This window comes from Necator americanus, chromosome IV (assembly GCF_031761385.1).
Source record: "Necator americanus strain Aroian chromosome IV, whole genome shotgun sequence".
Lineage (NCBI taxonomy): Eukaryota > Metazoa > Nematoda > Chromadorea > Rhabditida > Ancylostomatidae > Necator > Necator americanus.
The window spans coordinates 23,369,619-23,394,646 of NC_087374.1; the positions used below are offsets into that span (position 1 = coordinate 23,369,619).

Genomic DNA, 25,028 nt, shown 5'->3' on the forward strand with positions numbered 1-25,028 from the left:
GCGAAACATTTATTGCATTCTTCAAACTTGAGCAATTAAACGCAAAAATAAAAGTACAGTAAAATACAAAGAAACGCACAATTGTAAGAGAGCTACCAGCAAGGCAAGAAACAGAGGGTTTAGCACAGTTTAAATATTAAAACAAATTATTAAATTTTAAATATCACAGGAAGATGATGGTTGCTGGCTGACTTATTTATGCGATTCAGAGGAAGAGATTTTGTCTGTTGCCGTGGTCAAAACAAAGTATGCGAAGTTTTGTCTACGGCGTAAAAGCGTTGTTTCGCCTGCGAAGTGTTGTGTTTTCCATATTATTGTAAATCGCGACTTTTCAAGAGAATTTCATTTGTGAGTTATACGCTGTACCGAAATCCTTCGAATCAAATGCTACACAAAAGGTGGAGTGGTGTAGCAGGGAAAAAGTGTGCTCTGAACGGTCGATGAAGTAGTCGGTTGCTTCACTCTCATTCTTCTCTGACAGGTGTTAATCTTTGTTTACATTTGTCGTTGAAAAAGTTTCGTCTCACAAAACTCAGTCCATACAACTTTCACTTTGAAGGATGAACGTGGAAAATATGCCCGACTGTTAGTTCTGGTTCGTTTGAGGAAAATGTGTTGCTTAGATCATTTCAGTTTGACCTCAATCTTTTACGAAGGTATGTCCATAGAGAATCCTCCTGTAAACAATAACAACAATTACAGCGCTGTATTATCAGATGACTGTATGTTGAAAGCTTAGAAATTTCATGTCAAAAATAAGATCACGCGAGTTTTCTTAGGAGAAGAAAGACCAAAAAAGAACACAAAAAGCGCAAATAAATAAACAATTGGATGTTGTTCATAAAACCAACTTTTACGTAACTTATGAAATAAAACTAAAAAGCAAAAACAGGGATTTCAAAATGGGAGTTTGCCAACAAGGCAAACTAAAAAAAGGTAGTTAAAATGTCACCATGATGACGTTGAGTGGCATCCACAATCCATGAAATAAAGTGAAACAGCAATACGGAACAGCAGAAAAACATTTATTTTAAGAGAAATCAGAAGTAAAAATAAAACGTAAAATAATGTAATGTTGAAATATGTGTTCCAGAGGGGAACAGCAACCCGCTGCGGACTCCACCTTCTGTGAATTTTAGCAAAAAGATGTAACTTGCAGGTAATAATAGCAATTGACACTATAATATTGCAGAAATAGTTCACCGGAGCAGCGATGTTTCGAAAACATGAGACGTGACTAACGAGTTCGGCATTAAAATCAAGCTTTTGTGAAGGCTTGTGGCGGCCACAAAATTGCCACTGAATAGAAAACAGTGAGAATGATTAAGAAGGAACAAAAAGCATTCTTTCAGTTACACTATGCGACCCTCAAATTCTGTAAACATCAGAAAGATTAATTACGCAGAAAATAATTTCAAAGACTGAGTAAAGTGGAGAGTGCGGGTGAGATTGATTCCTAGCCATATAGTAACAACATCAATGTATACCAGTACTTTAATCAATTACTCTTCCATATTGTTGTTCAAAGTTCGGTCAAGAGCCGGACTTTCGACAATGTATGAATTACAATTAGGTAAACAACTGTATCTTTCTCTTCACCTATTTTTAATCAGTGACTACAACTGTAGTTGCAATTAATTTCTAACTCCTCAATTGTTTGAGCTGCTGACTGTGATTCACACTCATTCATTACAGTCTCTATCATAAATACGGGCCTTAGGCCTTTTACTTCCCTAAATTTGTGAGACTTATCAAAGTCTGCATATGGTCGCTGTTACCTTCCACTCTCTACATACATGGTTCGCTCTGATCAGCACTAGATAAAGTCTGGAACATAATGTGCAAGTATAGCAGCAAAATACGAAACGGAATTATCACCAAGAGTGAAGTTGGAGGCGTTTTGGATTCTCAAAAGCAACTCTTCAACGAAATAGAAAAAAATGTTTGCTCACAACGAATGAGTTCTTGCCAAATCTACAGTTCCATGACATATAACTGCCTGGTATGTTGTATATGTCATAATTTCTAATTTCGATGGGTTATATGCATATGAGGCTACCTTCTTTATCACCCTGAACTATTATCGAAACAGTGACCAAGAGTTGTGTGGTACTTGACGGAATAAACGTGAGAATATTCCAAGCAGACTTCATTCCGGTCTCCGAAGACGGCGAAATCAAGCGAATGAAGGTTCTATTTAAAATTCTTGTAGTACACAAATAGAAAACAAATATCAAGTACTTTCTCAAACGCGACATATGCCTTAGTCGCTGAGAAGTCTAAACTTTGCCCAAAAATACTATCGGTTTTTTTTCTTTTCTTTTTTCTTCCGGATGTATGAAGAATTTCTGGAACATTTGTCAACAGAATACGTGCTCTTCAGTTCCAACATAGCACATCCTGCCATGATCGATTCAAGCATCTCCATTCTTTTAGACCCGAGTAACCACCTGCTTTCTTTCAGGGGAGTTTTGAAAATCCTTTCTTTTCATTAATTTTGAAAAAAAAAAGACTTAAAAAGATACATGAACAATAAAATAAAATATTTATGATTAAGTGATATCCGCGTACTTACAAAAACAAGTAGTGGGTCGCGATAATTAGGCACTGTATGGAAAGCATTGAAACATCGCCCCCTTTTGTGGTTGTAGCTCGTGATCGCTCTGTCGTCGTTGCAAAGGAGGGTGCTCTGCAAAGATGGAAAGTTGCTATGTTGTGTAAGTTTTAGCGCAGTTGGAAGCTGCTACAAAGAATTTTGACATGTGCAAAATTCCAAGAAGGGCATGAGAATCGCAGGAATCGATCTGATCTTTCACAGGGAGATAAGAGACACTGGATAGCAAAGTAAATGGATCGGTCATTGCCCGTGATAAGTTGGTTATTTTCAAATCAGGAAACCGTTTGTGTTCGAACTCTGGAAGGTTGGGCAACGCCGCCTGTACAGCTACAGTGTAAGAAAATGCGCGAAAAGTATAAATTGTTCTACTGCCAAGATGAGAAGGACCACATAAAACTGGTTGACGCTGACTATTTATGGAAAGTGCTTACAATTTCCTCGAAGTTCGACGAAAAGATAGAGTTGTTGTGTGCTCTGACATATTCGGATTTGCTTTTGCAAATCCAAACCGCTTTCCTCCAATGTCGAAAATCGTACAGTACTCTCGAATGAACGGTGCACCGAAATACCACTTTGTAGAGTTCGGCTCGCCATGTGCCATCATAAAAATGCAGAGGTCATTGGTGACCTATGAAAAAAAAAACTTGAATTTGTCTGTACATAGGTAAATGGATCAGAACTTCAGTAAACGTGAGAGATGAGCATCAGACCTTTTTTAAAACTTACTTTCACTATAAGATTCTTGGGCTTGATCGAATAAGTATCTGAACCAATTTCGATTTCTAAATCAGGGAATCTGGCATTGCAATCAATCTTGTAGACGGAATGTTGGGTATTGAACTGAAACGCATCAAATTCAGTGGTAAAATATTTTTACTTTAGCATTCATGTGATAATATTCCCGAGAAAAACTGAAGTACCACTCGAATATGGAAGTTTCTGCGCTGTTTCATTGAGAGAAATCCAAAAAGTCTTGGGAACTTCTCAATAAGAGTTGAGAGTAGAATTAGAGTCTTAATATTATACAAAAAAATTGAAGAGAAATATCTGTATCGAAATCAGATATCTTTTCACTTAACTTCGTGACAAAATTTCTCAGTGTTTTACATACTCATAGAGCCTTTCTGCACACCTGTGCCCCAGCTATCTCTGCCATCTCCTTGACCATGGAAGGTGGACCTGTTATCCAACCGTTAAATTCCTGCATAACTTCAAGCTCACCACTGCTTTTGAACTGACCCATTGAGATCGCATCCACCTTAAATTAAGAAAGGATTTCTAGAAATACTTTTCTTCTACGGGTTTGAAAATATTCGAGTAAAGTAATCCCCAACATGCAGCTTCTCCATCGATTCTTGAAAAAAAACACCCCATAGGAAGGTTTTGAGTCTATTTCCTGTTTCATTGAAAATACAAGTTAGCTGCTAATGTTTCCCCCTGTCGGGAAAATGAAAGCAAGCTTTATTCGACGAAGCGACGATGATGTCGACTAAGGCATACCCCAGTGGAGAGAATTCCTTGTAACGTATTTTATGTCAATAACATCTGCTTCTAACGGTGAAGGACAAAGTTACGTGTCAGCTGAAGAAAAAGCTGTTAATGGCTCCTGATTAGCACTCACCCTATACTGATAAAATAACTCGGACGAGAAATTTGCGTATCCAATCACTTCTCCACAATTTTTTGTGTCGACTGAGCCATACGTAATTATTCCATCATATTTGCCGGAGTCGAATGTAGGATGGGATAGCCATACGGTGAACAGAGGCTCCCTGAGCGCTGCTGAACATTACGGGAGATTACACACGCAGTTATTATAGAAGGCTGTGCTACTGTTGGGACCACGTTAATGGAGTTTTTTTTTCTTGTCCTATGAGTCTAAAACGACTTTAAGTACATCTGGCCGATTAGCTCAGCATTTTGCTCAGGTTTTGTGATCTTAAATAAATGTAGTCAGTGCTGAATCACCGAAAGTATGGTGTCATGTCTGGTTGACTCATTGTGTCCTCAGCGGACGTAGGGCGCTACCCTACCTCTCTGCATCGCGTGATCGATAGAACGGTGACTTGTACGCTATGGAATCGATGCTAACAAAAAAAAACATTTTATTCTTATGCTTCTCGGGGTTCTGGTGGAACTTTACTTTCGACCCGACGTTTCGATAACCTATTCTTTATCCACGCCCTGAAAATAGTTCGAAGTTTTTAACACTGTGCATACTTCGCATTCTACAACTCTGAATATGAAATACATCTGATCATACACAGGCATGCGAAGGAAGAGCAAAGAACTGTTCTCAAAACCGAAAAAGAAGGAGATCCCGGCCGATCTTGTGGATGCTACTGAACCGTCGATCTGCGGGAACGGCCAAAGGTTCCTACCGAAAACGAGTCGCGTTAGGTCAAAAGCTTCCGACGGCGACTGTATGGTTTGATTACCACAGTGTGTTGAGCTCTAGGATTTCTTTAAAAAAATAGAACTTCATCCTTTATGCCCTTGAACTTGAAAAGTCTACTAATTATCTTTTCAAAAATCTTTCGAACACTGAAATTATCCACTCCTAACGCACATTTCATAAGTTTCAAGAATAGCTGTCGAAATTTGCTGCTGCGCTTGTTCAAACTACCAAGAGTTTCTTTTTTTCTTTTTTTAACGGATTGTTATTACCTTGGTTTATTGCCCAAACGATGAAAGGTTTGATCCGGCTTCCATTATTTGCGGTGTACGCGAGGCCAAGAACGCCATCAAATTCGACCTTCATAATAAAGGTTAACCTTTGAGTCGGAAACCCTTTGATTAGTGGTGAGTATGATCAAAATATAATGAAATTATCTCTGCTGAAACAGACATTTCTATAACGGGTTTCTACGTTCGTTGCCAATCCAAAAGGTGTTCTGAGAACCGTTAGTTCCGTCCCGTTTACGCCGAAAATCTGTTCAAAAATGAGATGTGGGTGAAAAAATCGACAAGATGCAACAAAAGAAAGAAAAGCAACGAAGGTTTTATAACCCCACTTTTATTACATCACTTCCTACAGTTCCATTTGCAGTTCCACCGTAGCTGATGCTCGTCCATTTTGTGTTCGACCCGATAAACGTTTCTGACATCTCAGGTGTAAATTTTTCGGTGTAGGAACAGACAACCCTGAAAGATTTTTTTGCTCTCATCTATCATTTTGAGCACGAAAATCATAATTTTTGTGTGCTGAATTCCCACATTCTCCGTTCTCAAAAAAGTCAAAAAAAAATCCTTACTGGTACCAATTGCTTTGAAAATCTCTCAGCATTTACAAAGAGCGAAGAAACAGAATCCTAATCCATTCACTGTGTTGTGGAAGTTCTTGTTCTTCAATTTACTTTAATTTCTTCAATTTAAATAAACTATGAGGAACAGCGTCAACAAGAGTTCCATTAGGACTACTTGTAATATTCTTTTGCTCTGTTTTGTCATTTTACACTTTCAAATAATTCACTTTGTAAAGTGAAGTTTTTAAGTGAGGGAAATTCAACTTACGAAGTGCAGTCAGGATGAGGAACCCAAACCATTGACGAATGTGTAGAAAGCCAAAGAAGAAATTTTTGGCCGGGTGTTCCAATTGTGACAAGTTGCGCGAAATCGTAGTCTTCGTTCTCGTCTACCTGTTCAAATAATTGATTGGTGTTAGTTTTGTGCATATTCCGCTGCTCTGAAAATAAATACGGGGATTTTTCGCTAAGCTGGTAGTGACGCGTGTCATTCTTAGAAAATTTTTCACTCCTCATAGTGGTTATGTCTTGTATGTACACCTTACATTATATTATTGCACCTTGCATATATTTAAAAGCTTGGCGGCTGTCGAGAAATCTTCTGCTTTCTCTTTACGGTTCTAAGCATTTGAGACAAATCTGTCCTCAAATTTAATTGTATGAGGAAAAACGCTGGCTGTGTATTGCTGAAATCACCTTGTTCCATCTTCAACTGAAGCAAACCTAAGTTTTCAGACAAAGGATAAAGGATAAAGTTTCTAGCGTTGATCAATCCGCTTGTGATGCGCCCCCACCTTCACTTCAATTCAGAATCGTTTGAGGTTTACGAACGTGTAGCTGGTCCATACAATGATTTGCGGTGGCTACCCGATGTGTCAAGTCAGTGTTTTTATCCTCCCAGACAAGTCTGGTACCAATTTATCGACCCCGGAGGGATGAAAGGGTTGGTGAGCACTAGGGCGGATTCCAACCTCCGATCGATTGTGCAGGAAGCGGAACCTCTAACCGCTACACTACACCCGCCCGTAGTTTTTAGATACTTCCTCAGAATCATTTATAGAGGAAATTTGATCAGAGCGTTGCACGCACGCTGAGGTCCTTGTGAGAAAAGCATGTGCAGAGTATTTGCGCGGAATGCCATCGTCCTTCGAAGCCGAAGCCAAAACTAATAAAAAAAGTGAGCCTTCGGTTGGCTAATGGATGAATAGAACACAGAGAATATTTTCACGGTTTTGCAACAAGAACGGATTCTATTCTCTTTTCTGTATTCGAGACGTTGTAACGAAGACATTAACGAAAATAAATTTAAAAAAACACTCAAACTCACTATAGTGTGAACTAGATCGATGTTAGATTGCTGGCTTGCGGAAGGGTCTACTAACCGTTCCAAATGCTCCCGCCTTATCATTTCAACCTAAATTTTTTAAGAACTTTTTGTTGTTGTAACTCTCTCTGCTGTACACGTTCATACTGTTATTCATGTGAGGAAATGGCTACTTTAAATTGCACTACTGAGTCAAAGAAGCTTACCTTTGAGGGCGTCCTCCAAATTAATGGGCTCTGAAAAACAGCACAGAATGAGGTACCAACAGCGACAAGCAGGGTAGCGATAAGCATACTGAAAGAAGCATTTTTTACACTCAGGATAATTGATTAGAAATATACAAACAATCTGCATGAAGTTAAATATAGACGTTCACTTCATCTTTGCTGAAATTAACGGAATTCTAAAAATATTATTATCACTGCTACTGTTATTAGATTCTGAATTTACTAACACGAAAAAACTAGAAGAGAACTAGAAGAGAACGGCTCATCTCGAACTATGCATTACAACAATCAGTGCACTTTTTGCACTCCTAAACTACTTATCAGCGTTGAGTATTTCTAGGGTTGTCACAGTTAACAATGTCTTTCTTGTGTGCACGAAAAAGGAGCCACTTCTGAGTAAATGAGCAACAGATGTTCTCCTAGGACTACCATTGAAACAGTCCAGATAGTCCTTCCCACAAACGTGCTTGTAAACGACCATCTCAGTATTTCTTAAGTATTTGTTCCAAATTAAAGTTGATTAATGTGGAGCATTATTGAGCTTTTATTTTAGTGCCATAAAAGTTTCCAATACTGCAAAATTCTTGTATTAGGATAGCCTTACTGGATGATTACTGTGCAAGTGTTTCGCTTTGATGCGGGACGAAGTTGGAGATGTATTGGTGGCAAGTTCCAGTGCTCTCTGTCTCACTATATCAATGGTTTCACGGAATTCCACTCTTTGTCCCAAGATTCTAAGGGATCACAAAACACTATCGACTGACGTTGCTGCCATGTAACTTAAAGGCAGGCATCACCCCACGAATCTGAGGTGGTACGGGTTTCAGGTGGAGTATTCGTATACGCGATCGTAGATTATGGAGAGGTGGGTGATAAAAAACAAATACTCCACCTGAACTCGTTTCGTTCGCTGAAATCCGTACCGCCACAGATTCGTGGGGTGATGCATTTAACTCGGCCTCCCACGCGCACGCGATGATAGAAGGACACACGAAAGATTTCAGAATTCTTGAAAATATAGAAACCTAGTTAGACACCTCAACCCAAAAACGTATTCATCGATAACAAGACATATAAGGACGATCGATCCACTTCATGGACCCCACCGTGAGCTTGAAATCTGCTGGATTCTGTCTTCATTCTTATAGTCACTTCCAACAAAAACCTCTGAACAGAAAAAGTACAGCGTCAATTGTCAGCTAGTTTTTCACCTCTGCACAGTGTACTGATAAAGCAGTAATGGTTAAAAGCAAGACAACTGAACTACCCTTTAGTTTAGTTAGTTTTTAGTTTTTTAGGGACTGATAACAAGCGTCTGTTGAGGACGTCGGCATCAATCCTGGTACTATTCTTTTTCTATTGATAATTACATTATTTTGTAATCAGCGTATGATAGGGAGGAAGCGAACATCGCAGCCTCAGCGCTATCCATCCTTTAACACCCTTTTAACAGACTTAGACAAACTTGACCTTTTATCTTTCCGAAAAATAAAAAATGGTACGAGATCTGTCTTGGAGGACCAATGCAATGGCTCGATACATCGAATAACTCCCGAAAATCACTGTATAAGCCGCTACGCGCTTTCATAAACTCTAGACGATTCCCATCATTATCTCCTTCATTACAGGGATCACATCCGGTTAGTCGAGGGGCTACGCGGAGCGTCACAGGTGGCGGACAGAGGCTAATCGGAGACCAAAACCGACCTTGTACCTGCCCTAAGACGCAGGTGGATTCAGAGGATGGCCTCCCTGTTTCTGCTGTACCAGGATCGGCTCAAAAACGAAAAAATTATAAAGTGTCTGACGTTAATCAATCTGCTTGGGATACGCCCCCACGTTCACTTCAATTCAGAATCGTTTGAAGTTTAGGAACGTCTAACTGGCCTAAACAATGACCTGCGGTGGCTAGCCGATGTGTCGAGCCAGTGTTTTTATCCTTCCAGACAAGTCTGGTATCAATTTATCGACCCCAAAGGGATGGAAGGCTTGATGTGCAGTAGGGCGGATTCGAACCTCTGATCGATCGTGAAGGAAGCGGAACCTCTAACCGCTACACTACACCCGCCCTATCGGCTAATAATACTACTGTATGCCGCACGTTCGTCAGGCTAAAAGCCTGCACTCAAGTGACTGCCAGGTGCAAGGGAGGCGGTTTGGAGTCGCCTCCAAAAAATAAGCTCCACTTGTCCATTCCGAGAGAATGCAAAGTTCTCCCAAAAACTAATGGGGCTAGAGACTTGCAACCTCCATGGCCATGGGTTTTAAATTTTTCTGCATAGCACAGTAATGGAAGAGTCTCCTGATTCCGAAGGAAAGCCGACACGGTAGCGCTAGGAAAGACGGCTTCGAAGAAGTCATGTAGGCTACCGAAATGGAAAAGGACCAGAATGACGACCTGTAATTATAACGCCGCTTGCATTGGATGCGGCATTGAAGATCTGATGATGCAAACCAGAAAGTTCAAGTGCGACGTCATCGAACTGACCGAGACGAGGCGACGACATCCACTAAATGCCGTGTATGGCACTGGAGAAGAATTGTTCTTAGAAACATGCGACAGTAGAGGAATTGGTGGAGTTAGTGTCCTCGTCAATACGGATATGGCAATAAACATCGACTCTTCCGAACAACTTACGACCCGCATCGGAAGTCTGCGGATGAGAAGATGTGGTCCAACACCAGCTTGACAATCTTCGTCGCTTACGCTCCAAGATCAAGCAACGAATAAGAAGAAGTCGATGCTTTCTGTATGGACCTGGAGAAGTTCTACAGAGAAGATCATACCTTCTACAAGGTCATTATTGGTGATTTCAACGCCAAAAAACTCTCCTCTCTACGCTGGACGTGGGAGTCACCCGATGGAGAGTATCATAATGAAATTGACTACATCATCGTCAGTAAAAGGTTTTGCCTGACGGATGTCGCTGTTGTACCAAGGTGTTGTACGGGATCGAACCATCACCTTCCTCGAGGAAGATTTCCTTTCGCACGGAGAGGAGAAAAAACCCCGAAGTTCTCAAAGCGAACTCCGAGAACCCACATCGACTAGGAGCTTCTTCGTTCGTTGGTCGTTCGAAGAAAGCGAAGAGTTTTAAAACTACCAAGAGACGCCTGTCTCCGTATCTTCTGGAGCTGATACGTCAGCGTGAAGCTGCACGAGCTGCAGGCAGCCAATAACTTACGTCAGGGCTTGCAAAGCTTTGCAGAGAGGCGATAAAGGAAGACCTAATGGAGAAGGTCATTCACGACTTCTACTCAGATCCCTTCGACACCCACGTCCACTTGCCTTCTCACCATCTGAAGGAAGATGGACATGCCATTCCAAACGTCCTCCTTTCCGAAGTCCGACATGGCATCATGTCGGTGAAGATTCGTACTTCGTCCGGTCCCGACAGAATCAAGTTTGAACGTCTGACATACCTACCACCCGTCCTCCCAACGCACTGGCGACACTCTTCACTCATTATCTGTCGGAATGCAATGGAAAACCAGCAAGAGGGTGCTGTTGTATAAGAAGAGAAACCCACAAGACGACCACTACCACAAGACATCGACAACTATCGCCCAATCTGCTTCTTGTCTGTCATATACAAGCTCTTTACAAGAGTAATCCCAAACAGGATAGAAAGAACATCAGATGAAGGACAGCCAAGCAGGCTTTCCAAATGGGTTCAGTACGATTGACCACTACACACGGTTTCAAAACTCATAGAAGTGTCGCGAGAGTACAAAATGTCGCTGTGTCTCTTTTTCATCGATTTGAAGAAAAGCTTCGATATAGTTGAGACCGAAGCGGTCATGGAGACCTCGGACAACCAAGGCATCCCTACTCCATACATACAGACACTTTGCCAGTTGTATAACAACTTCATGACCAAAATGTCCCCATTCTGCAATGGTGTCATAAACGACGTAGAGAGGGATTCGTCAGGGTGACACAGTTCCACCCAAAATATTCAGCGCCACTCTCGAGAACATGGTGCGAAGATTGGAAGTGGGTAACATGGGAGTGAAAGCTGACGGCCGGCATTTACACTATTTTCGATGCTCTGATGACATCGTTCTTATAACATCAAGCATCAATCAGGCGGAAAGGATGGTGGCCGAATTTGAAGATGGTGTAAAAACATCCGTCTTTAGCTGAAGCTAGACAGGAGGATGTTTATGAGAAACGGATGGGTATCTGATGCCCCATTCACGCTCTCGAACTAATATATCCGAATGCTCCAGCTACGTATATCTAGGTCGAGAAATCAATAGAATGAACGACCTGACCTCCGAGCTAGGCAGAAGGAAACGAGCGGCTTGGGGAGCATTCAAGAGCATCGAGCATGCAGTTAGGAGGATCAAGAACATCCGGCTCACCTACTCGCCACCACCGTTCTCCCCGCTTTGACCTACGCTTCAGAATCGTGGCCGTTTCGCAAGCGGGAGAAAAATGCGATCAGCGTCATAACACGCAGAATTGAAAGGTGACACTAGGAGTAACACGCTTAACCAAGTGAAAGAAGGGATTGAAGGTTCATTCCTACGTCACCGATCGAAGAGACGCTGTCACATATGCCAAGGAAGGCAAATTAGGTGGACCGGACACATGTTGCGTTTAAACGACAATTGTTGGACTAGAGTCGTAAGGTACTGGATACCACGCAACATCAAACGCACTGATCACTGCAGGAATAGCGCCGACGTGATGGTCAGACCTCTTTACGAAGTTCATCAAAGAAAAATACGACGTTCTTAAGGTTCCTCACGAGAAAAGATGCCACTGTGCAACACTTGCGCGCAATCGGGACAAATGGAAGTATTGCTGGTGCCCGCTCAAGCAAGTCGATGAACGATGAACAAGGAGCACAGGTGATAATATCTATCACATTACCATGAAAAGATCATCTTTGACCCAAAGAATGTTTGTAAGTAACTTCGATAACAGAAACAATACCGTTTTCACAAAGATAAAATTACACACAACAGAGCTATTTTCTAAATTTATCTAGTTGCTATAAATCTTCACATTTAAAATTTTTTGGAGTGAATTTTCAAACCACTAGCATTCCATCCAATTGTCACAAGTCTCCTTGACTCCTTCACTTTGCTGGATTGTTTTCTACACCTTATCGATTTTCTCCAAGATATGTTTTTCCTTGAGCACCTTCTACGGTGGAACATTCAGTGAAAATTGCTTTATTGAAATATTACCGTTTATACGAAAAGCCGTTTTTATAACAATGCACAGCACTACATTATGCAAAAGAAATATTTCATAGGTGAAGCGAAGTTGACAGCGCAATATTCCAAATTATTTTTTACCGCGTGTCAGACCTGTTCTTAGATCCTCATGCTACTGAAGTTGGAAGCTTAACTTCATAAAACTCATCCGGAAACTGCACTGGTACACATATTTAAAAACTACAAACCTGCCCACACTGTTCAGTTCCGATTCGATCAGGCTGATGATCTGACCATTTCAAGAAATCGGTCTTACTGCCATCAGTCCTCGACCATTTTGATCATATCTCAGACCAATAACCACAAAATCAGAGGATTGAATGTCGCGACCAATTCTAGTAATGACTGCAAATGAAGGAGAAGTAGTCTTCGACAGTAAGCACTTATCCGAGGAAACGCTAACGACAATCTTAAACTTCGAATAGATCCATTCCGAAATTTCTATGTAGCATACTTTCAAGGAAATTGTAGGATATGTAGCGTAATTTTTTGAAAAGATTTGAAACATTCTTCAGATCCATTCCGAAATTTTTCATGTTGCACAGCTTCAAGGAAATTGTAATTCTTTAACGGCAGGAAAGTAATGAAAAAAATGCCGCTACTAGTACAAAGAATTAGGAAGTTTGTCACGAATTCGACATGAAGGGTTGTTGAAGGTTCTTGCAAAGATTAGATCTATGAAATTTGTTAGGTGTTAGGTCTCAACTTGTCATACTCTTTTGTGATTTTAATCATTAACGAACGATCACGTATGATCAAGGTTACTTGTTGGTCTCAATGACAATGTGAGAGCTTGTTCTTGTCATTTTTGTAAACAGAAACAAGGTGATGGTGCTGCATGTTTTCTGCAAGTTTCTTCTGTGACGTCAAAGTATTTGCCATTCTTAAACACCTGAATCCCTACAGTTTTTTAATTTGATCTAAAAAAAGGTTAATATAAATTCCAAGTAACCGAATGACCTTCCCACATTTTCCTTGTCTTTGTTGGAAGAATGATGTCTGGGTTTACGTGTGTGGTATCTCCTTGTTCTACATATGTTGTGTTATAGGTCTCCTTGCTGTGATTACCCTTGCTCTCGGCGTAGTTCACCGTTCTTCCTCGACTGTTTGAACTGATTGGATTTTGGGTTGTCCTGGCCAAATTAAGACGATTTTTTTCGACGTTTTTAATGAACTTCATAGGTGTATCATCAAGAATGTATTCATCCTCCAACTAGCATTTGTCCTTCGTCACCAGCAACGAAAAGGAGAACTGGCACAAGCGGTTTCATCTTCAGATACTTAAACTTTTTGAAACCTAACCATTTTCATATGTTGTGTATTTTTCAATAACTTTACACCGACTACGTGCAGCAAAGAAAGGAAGCTTGAATATCGTTTTGCAAACGCAAACTATAGGGTCGATCATTCATCATAATTGACAGGAATTCTACGTTATACAAATGGCATGTTTTCAGAAACACACAACTTTTCCATTTCAAATATTTGATCAAGCAAATGGGACACTGATTTTAGAGTGAACATTATGTAGAGAAAAATGAGTCATGGGAAATGCAGCAAAACTTTTAAGAAGAAGAGAAAGGGAAAAAACGAATGAGGACAAGTAAAACAGATAAGTAAAGTACCTTAAAGGCATCGAACCACGAATCTGGCGTGATATGGATATTCGTTGGAGTATACCTATATCGGATCGTGGAAAATGAATACAGGGGTGGCTCCGCTCATCTCTACCTGCATCACTCTGAACAGACGGCTTCGGAATGCGGTTGCTTGTAACGTTCTCTATTGCAACGCACCATCCTTGCGCCCTGCCTCCGCCCGTAACTCGTCGAAATCCATTCGAATCAATTCATTTCATTCGACGTATCGAATTTGTGCTATAGCTTCCTTCCATTTTTTCAGAGTTGTACTATCACTACTGTAGATTTGCATACCTCAATGTTGTGTATTCTTTCTTTCGATATTCTAAAAAGAAGAAAATCTAAAAATGGATTGCTGGCGGAGAAGTATGTTCGAAAAGGGTCTTCACCAAAATGCACTGCAATAAAACCAAATTCTCTATCAAGACAGCTGTGGAAAAACTGAAGGATTGATATTTAAGAGCATCTATATCACAAATGTAATATCTCGTAAACAAGCAGCTTCTTGTATCGTTCATTTTGAGTTTCGATGCGCGCAAACATTCAGGAAAGCCCAAGTGAGCGGTTACTTTTGCTTGACGCGGCAACTTCTGCAATGTTAGCGCCAGGAATTCTGCAGTTTTGTTGCATACCGTCTGCAAATCAACCGAATAAGTCTTCCTACAACCAAACGGACAAAACTCTAAGACGAGCTTTCTCCAAATACTAGTCCTATACAGGTAAAGCTTAGGCAGCGGTGGGCGATGTCAAATGTCACTCAATTTTGGAGATACTTGAAAAATAGGTTGAGGTAGTCGGATTATCGCATAATCGGGTAGCGTTCTTTCTTGTGTTACCCTACGAAATCAGTCGGCGTTATCGCGTGATCGAAGATCGCAGTTGTGCAGTAGAAGAAAATTCATAATTATACTTTGTACTTCGAGAATCCAATCTTCTGATCTACTTCAGATTTCGTTGTCACTTTACCTTCAAACTAATTATGATCTGCAGATTTGAAGTCCTGTGTCAATTTTTTTCTGCCGCTTGAAATTTGATCTGCTGTTGTAATATTGAAGGATACATACATATGTACCTTACTGCATTTACAATAATTACCCTGTAAAGGGCGGATAGTGTATGTGAAGGACTTGCGACGCCTTATATGTCTATCCTTACTCTTTGTAGCTTTTTGTGCTTGGGTACTCTTGGACGTTTGCGGGTGATTGTCCGAACCTGACGGCCCCAAGACCGCTAAGTGCAGCCTCGTGGTTGTACAACATTTGATCGCCTTCGTTTTTAAGTTTCGGACCATCAAATTTTCATGTAAGCTGCACGGAGTGTTAATAACGTGACTGAGCTGGTAGGCACGTCAGTAGCCTTGGGCATCTGCAAATAAGAACATGTAAGCATGCAGCCAAGACTAGCATCGCACTAGTATCTCTGCTATCGAAACACCTTCCTAATTTACTTAATGGATCCCATTAGCAAGTAAGTCTTCTATACTAATTCGTCTCTTCTTTGCATATTAATGAAATGACAATATAATATGATACTAATGATTCTTAATTGCGTAAGTGTGCGCGACCAGCATACGTTACAGTATACCTCACACTTAATGCTCGCGGAGTACGGTGGTAGGCCTTCGAGGGTCGGATTTCTATACGCTTGTTGGTTGATCTGGGAAGCTGTTAAAGCGTGGACAGCACTGTGCCCTGCTGTGGTGTCCTCCCACTGGAGCGATAAATGACCAGCAGAATAAAACAGTTATTAAGGACTGCACGGAACCACAGTACCAAGATTCTGGACATATCATATTCGATCGACAATGAAAGCGGATGAGTAGAGTTATATAAGCGAACAAATCCTAACTAAGTTCTTCTCTACAGATATGTGTCATAAGCCCCTCTATAGCTAAGGAGTCGGCCAGTATCCTCACTCCGACTGCTTACCCAGTCTACTTCGCAGAAGTGAAAAACTAGTCGATAATCAGCTGTTTTTTCCTTTTTCGTTCTCATTTGGCGATGGTTGTTGAAACCTCTCAACTCTGCATAACCGCTTGAATGAGAATGAAAAAAAAGCTGAAATAGTAATGAAAGAGGGACTACAGTGTAATGAAATGAAATATGATGAGACACAGTCGTAGAGCTCAGACTATAGTGTTGAGGAGCCCTGAACTCACAGATGATAACGAGGGCAATTCGTAATTCCATTCCCACCATTAACTTCCAGTAAAATTTCAGCTCAACTGTCCAGCGAAAAACGCTCAAAGGAGTTCACTCCTCGTCGATCCTTTTCGAAATACTCAAAAGAAGACGGTAACGACATCTCATTCGTTGTTCTAGAAAGTTTGTATGCCAAACTTCAAAAGAACGTTCTTAAAGCTGCTCAAATTTAATAGGATTGTCAGTGCAGAAGAAATTGCGGCGATTTGCATCATGGAAAGGCTTCGCAAGATCGCAAAAAACACAACAGGTAATCCTGCGACAAATCTAGTAATAATTTATCGACCCCGGAGGGATGAAAAGCTTGGTGAGCACTAGTGCGGATTCGAACCTCCGATCTATTGTGCAGGGAGCGGAGCCTCTAACCGCTACACTACACCCACCCCGATTCAACAATTCACAGCAATATCAGCGCAAAAATACCTTCACTAAAGAAGTTGAATGGCTATAGATTTTTTTACTCGTATCCAAAGAACGAGCATCACCTAGTATTTCGTAAGATTCCTTTTTTTTCAGAAAATTAAAAAGAGGTTCATGCGTCTATCTTATACAAGAAGTTTTTAGGAGATCCAAGAAGAGTTGCTATCAGAATCCCGAAACCAAGGTGAGAATCTTACTTCGATTGAGTTGAAACGAAGTTAACTGACGGTGCTTTCCTATTTGCCTCCAATTCTCATATCCTTGCGACTGCATAAGATTTTTAAAATTAGTTTTCTCTCGTTAAAAAAATCGAGCTGTTTGGACAAAAGAAAATAAAACTTGAAAAGGTTTGCAAGTTAAATTGACTGATAATACTGGATGGATAAAAAAGAAAAGAAGAAACGCGATCACCAGAACTGCCAGGCTTATGTTTTCAAGGTCAATCGGAATGCAGTCAACACAGCTTATCTTTTTAGTCGGAAGTTTAGAAAAATCGTGTAGGATTGAACCTTGTCCAGTTGTTCTGGACACCTGTACGGAACGATGTTGAAATCTAGTAGAAGAGTATGAAGACGTCATTGCTTATTCCGTGCTATCAGATAGTGATTCCACACGTGTTAGCTAATTCGGAAGTAATGAGACTGGTTTATAGTTAGGATTACGTGAAATGTATGCCTAAGTGTATCTGCTGGTCTCAAGCGTCGGGACCACAACATCCTGGGTGCACCTAAATCATCTTTTTACAGCTCTATGCTAAGGGAAGTTTTTTTCATGCAAAGCCAAGAGAAACTTTTAAAATTTTATGCTCGTAATCTCCTACTTTACATGTACGGAAGAAAGCTCATTGAAACATAATATAACCAAGCGAAAATAAAATAATAAATAAAATAAAATAAAAAAAATGAATAATATAAACCAGCTGTAACTCAATTCCCCACAGTATTTTTCAAAACGATTGTGAGCAACTGAGTTGGGCTAAGCTCACACCCATAATCTACACCCAGAACTCCACAGGTTTCCCAACTACGTCGGTTTCGTGATACGCTTCACGTCAGATCATTTTAACTCCAATGGGGATTTCGACATTTAATTTTTTTTTTGAAAACTGAGGGTAACATAGCGCACGATGCGTATGAATATCCATTCTAAATTCAATATTAGCTTGGAGATTTAAATGCACTCTATAGTAGTATACTTACTTAGTATTATTCGCATATGAATTGCCTATGCCGAAAAAGGAATCAGGAAACAGTACAGTCACTTGTATTGCAATATTGAAACCGTGAAACACGTGGGTAACGCAGTCTTTTTCTTTACGGACTGAGAAATAGGATAAGTTTTGAGCCTGTGGCCATATCCTTTTTCGCTCACAAGATTCCCCTCTGAATGCTACGAATAAGGTCCAGTTTCATCTGCTCATTTCCTCGCCAGAGAGTTGATGGCTTGTGAATTGTATCTAATGACATCACTGTTGCAATTGAAGGTGACGAGAAGACATCAGTGAGAAGGAAGAGATTATTCGCTCTTGTGGGCCTACGACGGAAAGAATCGCAACGAATCCCAGTACGAGAAGTAGAACCTCCACGACTTAGCGATACAACGCATGTACGTCAAGCAATTCAGATATTTGCTATAACAACAATATCATATGCAAAATAGTCTTTTGTTGGAGGAGTTAGAAAGGAGTTACATTAGAATTAGAATCATTACAATCAAATAGAATTAAAATCATTACATTCAGGCACATTGTGAAATAGTCGACGTTCGAGAACTTCAGCACAAAATTAAAATTCGTCAAAAGCAGTTGCGAACGATTTCCGATTGGTTGTGTCGTGCGAGCGTTGTGGCAGTAATATTGTCCTTGACTATAACTGTTTTAGGTGAGTGACGTAACTCAGATACGTTTTGCCTTTTCAAAGCCTATTCATAAACCTGTTCAATGTTTGTACATGTGGCAGAATTATACTACGCTTCTGAGTCGCCTAATGAGTAAAGAGTAAGGGAGATGGCTCAGCACAACTGCAAGCTATTACCTATACAGCATGTTGCTCAGTTTTGTAAGTCAAAGGTGTTCTAAATAAACATGTGGCGTTTAAGCCTGAGTTTTGAGCACTTTCCTAAGAACGCAACCCCGGATCCACATGCTGACTTCGAATTCTTAGGAGATCTCCCAGATTAAGCTTAACGAATAGTCTTCTTCTAACAGAAGATAGCCATCTTCAAAGAGGGTGACACCTTAACCTTTGGTACATTCCCTGAAATATACTCATACGTGATGTCAGAAGTCATGAACAAATTTTTAAAAAAAGGAAAAGAAGGACAAGAAACAGGCAGAGTATGGAGAAGTTAGTACAGTTAAGTAGAGCGTTTTTAGGATTTTCAGAATGTTATGCTGCTCATCTCGAAAACATTGTGCAGAAAGCAGCTGCCCTACAGATTAGCAAACAGTGGAAGTCGCAGTGTGGGCGCAGAAAATTGCAAAGAATTGTAAGTAACCAAAAAGATTTGTGGTCACGTTCCCCTCATGATGTTTTCAGGATTTTGTTTCCTACATTATTCGGTCATAGAAGAAAATGAAAATAAAATATAGCCTTTAATACTTCTGGTCAATTCTGCAATAGAAACAGAAGAAATCTCCAGCACGCCTAATGTAAATGTGGAATAAAATTCGAATAAAATATGTACATACGAACGCAGCAGAATTCGAATTTTATTCCATAATTACATCCCTTCTTTCTTACATTCTTCCTCTGCGATGAGCACACCTTAGATAAGAACGGAAAAGGAGAGGAGGGATGAAAGAAGATGAGAGAGGTTAAAAACACCGCATCAAGTTTGCATGTACGTAATGTGTGGTCGTTTTACTGTTAATTCTGTTCCAACGCTCCAAAAAAACGATGGCGACGAGGTCCTGCTGTGCTCCGCTCGTGTATGTGTTTGGGTCCGTTCACCTTAGTGAATGTAAGAGGAGCAGTTCCAGTTATTAAAGGCAGTATTTCATGAGAAAGACGATGTTGGCATCTCTCCTTGTGCAGACGGGAGTAAGAGTGTAGTTCACGAATATTGTACGCCCACGCTAGTAAACTGTACAATGGTACCCCAAAGCAACAACATACATATTTCCCCTTTCCTTTGTTTTTACTGGAGTATTTGTTCTAAAGGGCGGGTGTAGTGCAGCGGTTAGAGGTTCCGCTGTCTACACGATGGCTTTGAGGTTCGAATCCGCTTCTTATCAAACCCTTCATCCCTTCAAGGTCGGTGAATCGGTACCAGACTTGTCTGGGAGCATAAGAACACTGACTTGACACATCGGCTAAACCCCGCAAGTCATTGTGTAAGCCAGTTACAAGTTCGTAAACTTCAAACGATTCTGAATTGGAGTGAACTTAGGAGCGCATCCCAAGCGGATTGATTAACGCCAGACACTCTATCCTTTACCTTTATTTGTTCTACAATGAAGTTGTGTACTGAACAATTACATAAGATAGAATTTATATGCACTACTGACCCAACCAATTTTGTAAAAGCATCGGCAGAACTCTAAATATGACATCGTAACTATGGCCTCACAGGTATACGGCAACACTTACGAGGAGACCGACTGCCAAATTCCGTCCATCTCAACTGCTGATTGGTCAGCTTGGTCCATCTGCGTTAGAGGTAAGTCTGCAAATATCTATTTCAAACATAAAATCCGATTTCTGATGTTTTAACGGATTTAGTTCCAAAATGCCAACTGGTGCCTATGCTAATAATCTGATTTGCAATCAGTTTTTCATTTAGGAAAGAAGACCAGGTGGAAAATAATGGAAAGGAACAAACGATATGTGTTCGATATTGCATACCACGAAAGTCGGAAGTGTTAGAGAAACCTAATAGCTTTGAAGATTACACAAAAATTCGAAATATCAAACTATTTACTGTCAAGAGATCTTTAACGAGGAATTAAATATTACAGTTCTGTTATTCTACACGAAGCTAGTGGATTTAGCGCTGCAGTAGCATTAGCAAATCCTCTAGAGTATACAGCAATATCTTACAGTTGTGCATCTGTTGCTAAGATAAGAAATTTGGAAATCTTGTGCGTTTGTAGAATAAATCGACTCCTTTAGTAGACATATACGTTGGGGGAACACGCAGCCGCTCTATGACACAGAAACGGCCAGAAGGTCCAAATAAAAATAAAGTTGACGGCAAATATGCACCACCGAGTGACAGCCATGCGCTTTCGATCAGAGAAGTGCAGATCGGAGAAGGAACGTGTTCCTCTCGAAAGACACCAATGATGCGATGTGTGATGTAAAACCATTTTCAAGCCGCAGCGGTACGTCTACACTGTTTACCTCGTTAGGTTTCCCTCAGTGTCCCAAGTACATGCATCTCGGAATTCAGACAGGAGAGGGGTAGCAAGCTTCTAATCGTGGAACACCCGCACCATGTTATTCAGGGAAATCGACCTGGAAGTGACGAATAGTTCTGCGAAAACTCCAAGCGACCCGGCTGGAACCTTGGATGCACCCTTACTCATAAGCAAAAGCCTTGCTTATTTTCATCTCAGAGTGGCTCGACTTGTGATACACTTAAATTCTGAAGGTTTTGCATTGCTCTGCAGGCATGATCTGTTTTCATTATCGTAAACATTCAGTGACTATGTATCCGATCCACTGAAAGGAAAGATCCTATAAGATTAAATCATTTTTGTCGATATGTGAGGATCTACGAGTTGAGGTCAGAATGATCTGAGACTTGTGGTGGTCTGGTGATGATCTGGTGCAATTGCGTAAGTGATTGCGCGCGTATTATTGCAGTAGCACCTTTAATTATCTCTACGGATCGATTGGTAACAGCAACGGTTCCCACTTTGAGTAAGACCACTTATTTACTTAGAAGGTGTGCAATGAATGCAAAAACAAGAAGGAAAAAAATTACGCCGGTGTCAAGTTGTTTTTACCTCAATGAACCTCCACCTATGATCTCATCGTAGGTGCGGAGTGAAGAGCAAATTCGGCCCCATGAGCATGTTTGGAAAAAGTTCGTTTGAAGGCGTCAAGAGTTGACACCAATAGCATTTGAATGTAAAACTGAGAGGTATGGCTCAACAGAGCTGATATTTGGATAATCAGTGATTTAATCAGAAAAAAGACGATTTTGCCATCAGTTTCATACCCTCGCTAGATGTGATGAATAGTCCTGCGGAGACAAATATGTATTCCAGACAAAGTCGAAATTTTTGAGGACTACACACAAATTCTAAATGAATGGTGGCACTACAGCCACTCAGCATAAGGAATCACATTCTGACCTCCGACGAAGCAGGTCTCAAACGATGTTGTTCCTTAATTTGTGCTGAAGGAGGACACATCGAGCAGATGTGTGCTCTTTGGCAGTTCAGATGTTAAAACATCCTGGGACGCGGAGGAGTTACATATCGGCTGCGTCCTAGAAAGCGCGGTCGAGGTGACTGACGAGGTTTCCATTTTTTCACAACCGCTAGCTTCTTTTCAATGTAGTCATTACATTATTCTGTAGTCCTCGTAGCGTAGTAGCATTCGGACGCCACAGCCTCAGTCGATGGTTCGACACCGGTCCAGGCAAACTCAAAAGCATCTTGAACCAGGCCTTTCATCTTACCACAAACTAGAAACAATTGTCATATTTGCTTGAAAAGATAAGAAAATTAGCTAAATATATCCATTCACTACCGATGTCACTGTGGAAGCTCTAACCGTTCTCATAAACTTTAGACGATTCTCAATAAAAGCCGAAAGTGTAGACGCATTCCAAGGGATTGATCAAAATCGTGGTCCGTATCCTTTATCCTTTATTGGCGGAACATTGCAATCTGCTTTCAATGATGATATGGCTCTTTCATACTTCTTTTTAACTACAATATCTATCCACTTAGCAGAAATTATCATCTTCGACGCAAAAAATGTTTGCAAATAACTAATACTAATAACAGAATCAGTACCTTTTTCACATGTACGTAGCACAACTATTTTGTAAATTTATTTTTTTGTGTGGTCCATTCAGATTGTAAAGCTTTTAAAGTTATTTTTTAAATCAGCAGCATTCCATTCAACTGTCCCAAATCTCTTTGAATCGTCCACTTCCCTGAGTTCTTTTCTACGTTTTATCGATTTTCGCGGTTCCCATAATTCCTTCTGTGAATCAAGATTGAATTATTGCTTTATCGAAATATTGCCTTCCACACGCAAAACAGCCCTCGCAGCAATGAACGGCACAGCACTACTTCTTGCAAACAAAATATTTCATGGGAGTATTACAGGCGATACTATTCCATTTATAATCTTGAACGTAGATCAAAGTTGGACCTGGATCTTGATGCAACTGAAAATGAAAGCTCAACCTAATAAAACACTTTTGGAAACTACATTGAAACTCATAATGGAAAACTACGCACCTGTCCACAGTTTTCATCTCCAAGATGATCAGGTTGATGAACTGCCCATTTGGAAAAGTTGAATTTGCTACCATCAGTCCACGACCATTTACGCGTTCTCGTATCATATTTCAAACCAATATACACAAAATTTTCGAAGGATTTGATTTCATGGCCAGTTTTTGTGATGGCTGTAAAAAGGAATCTGGTAGGGGCCATCAAGGCAGTGTTTTTATCCTCCCAGAAACTCTGGTACCAACTTACAGACCCTGGACCCCTTACACCTACACCGAATAGATTCGCCCCGAACATTTTCTCTGTAGCAGACTTTTTAGGAAATTGTGGAACATGTATAGTTTTTTTCTTGAAATCTTTGAAATAGTATTCAGATCCACTCCGAAATTTTTATCTGTACCAAAACTTTAAGGAAATTGTGGAACATGTACCGCAATTTTCTTCTGAAAATCTTTGAAACATTCTTTACAGCGGGGAAATTAAGCAAAAAAATGCTGCTGCTACAAAGTCTCAGAGAGTTTATTGCGAATTCGACGTGATTCGATGCGTTGTCGAAGGTTCTTGCAAACATTTGATCCATGAAATTTGTCACGTGTTAGGGGTCAACTCGTCACCTCTCTTGCGGTTTTAGTCAATAACGAACGATCATATCTGATCTAGATTAACTTTTGGTCTCACTCACAATGTATGAAGGTGTTTTCGTCATCACTGTGAATAGAAGCAAGGTGACCTCCATGTTTTTTGCATGTTTTCTCTGCATCGTCGAAGGATTTTGCATTGTTAAATACCTGAGTCACTAAAGTTATCAGTGGTTTGAATAAAAAGTTAAAAAATTTCAACTTACCTTGTACAGGTGACGTGTATATATTTTCCACCCGTCCTTGCTGAAAGAATGGCGACTGGGTTTGTGTCTATACACGTGATGGCCCCTTGTTGTGTGTGCTGCAGGTCTCCTTGTTTGATGCGTTGAAGGTCTTGTTCTGATTATCCTAACTTTGGGCGTAGTTACCTCTACTTCCTCGACTTCAACTAGTCGGACTTCTTGCGATGGTACGAGTATGACACGTTCTTCGACCTTTTCAATAATCCTATCAGGTGTGCCGTCAAAAATGTCTCCTCCAATCGCTATTTGACCAGCGTTAGCAGCGCGGAAAAGAACTGCTAACACAAGTAACTTCATTCCTTAACAACTAAAGCTGACTTTTGACCCTAACATCACCAGTTTCATATGTTACGTACTTTTCAACAGCATTATAGCGAATAGATGTAGTGAAGAAAGGAAGTTCGAATAACGTTTTGTCTTCCGACTGTGGGAGTCAAATATTCGTTAAAAGTGACGGGAACAGCAAGTTATACAAATGGCATGCCTTTAGAGAAAAAAGCTTTTTCTGTTCAATTTTCTGAGAAACTGAAAGAAAAAAGTCACTTAGTAGTACAAGAAAATGTGTTATGGCAACAGTTGCAAAAGTGTATAGGAAGTAAAAGAGAATAAAAAGTAATGAAAAGAAGTAAAACAGATAAGTGAAGGGTTTGAAGTTTTGTTTTGGTTCCAACGCTAGCTAATTTCAAAATTATTATGTACTTGCGCAACTATCTTGAAAGTTCGGGTAGTGCTTCATGATTCAATCCGTAATGAAAAACAGCGACTTAGTGGGGAAAAGCTCCAGCGTCGAAATAGGAAACCTAAGCATAGTGGAGTCATGC

General features: G+C 40.4%; 4 protein-coding genes across 7 annotated transcripts; 2 read left to right on the plus strand and 2 right to left on the minus strand.

Annotated features, from left to right (window-relative positions):
• Nucleotides 1–640: 640 nt before the first annotated feature.
• On the minus strand, nt 641–7,479 carry RB195_002443 (uncharacterized protein; the record flags this gene model as incomplete). The annotated part of the gene is made up of 12 exons (XM_013446277.2): nt 641–677; nt 2,576–2,689; nt 3,049–3,245; nt 3,344–3,457; nt 3,750–3,875; nt 4,239–4,399; nt 5,285–5,372; nt 5,466–5,549; nt 5,632–5,761; nt 6,131–6,255; nt 7,190–7,276; nt 7,393–7,479. The coding sequence occupies 12 exons, from the start codon at nt 7,477–7,479 to the stop codon at nt 641–643; spliced, it is 1,350 nt and encodes a 449-aa protein (XP_013301731.2).
• A 2,324-nt stretch (nt 7,480–9,803) lies between these two features.
• RB195_002444 (uncharacterized protein) lies at nt 9,804–10,103 on the plus strand (the record flags this gene model as incomplete). The annotated part of the gene is made up of 1 exon (XM_064199710.1): nt 9,804–10,103. One exon carries the CDS (start codon nt 9,804–9,806, stop codon nt 10,101–10,103), a length of 300 nt encoding a protein of 99 aa, XP_064055591.1.
• A 62-nt stretch (nt 10,104–10,165) lies between these two features.
• On the plus strand, nt 10,166–20,772 carry RB195_002445 (uncharacterized protein; the record flags this gene model as incomplete). 4 transcript variants are annotated; one of them, XM_064199714.1, is made up of 9 exons in its annotated part: nt 14,815–14,842; nt 16,505–16,579; nt 16,663–16,736; nt 17,051–17,090; nt 18,390–18,511; nt 18,648–18,786; nt 19,281–19,393; nt 20,479–20,566; nt 20,690–20,772. In XM_064199714.1, 9 exons carry the CDS (start codon nt 14,815–14,817, stop codon nt 20,770–20,772), a joined length of 762 nt encoding a protein of 253 aa, XP_064055594.1. The 4 variants fall into 4 exon arrangements, with proteins under 4 accessions (XP_064055592.1, XP_064055593.1, XP_064055594.1 ...); XM_064199713.1 differs by having other exon boundaries at nt 19,290–19,393; XM_064199711.1 differs by lacking the exons at nt 14,815–14,842; nt 16,505–16,579; nt 16,663–16,736 and adding exons at nt 10,166–10,353; nt 12,162–12,273 and having other exon boundaries at nt 19,290–19,393.
• Nucleotides 20,773–23,155: 2,383 nt separating this feature from the next.
• On the minus strand, nt 23,156–24,576 carry RB195_002446 (uncharacterized protein; the record flags this gene model as incomplete). The annotated part of the gene is made up of 5 exons (XM_013446279.2): nt 23,156–23,257; nt 23,331–23,500; nt 24,007–24,112; nt 24,169–24,506; nt 24,564–24,576. The coding sequence occupies 5 exons, from the start codon at nt 24,574–24,576 to the stop codon at nt 23,156–23,158; spliced, it is 729 nt and encodes a 242-aa protein (XP_013301733.2).
• Nucleotides 24,577–25,028: the final 452 nt, after the last annotated feature.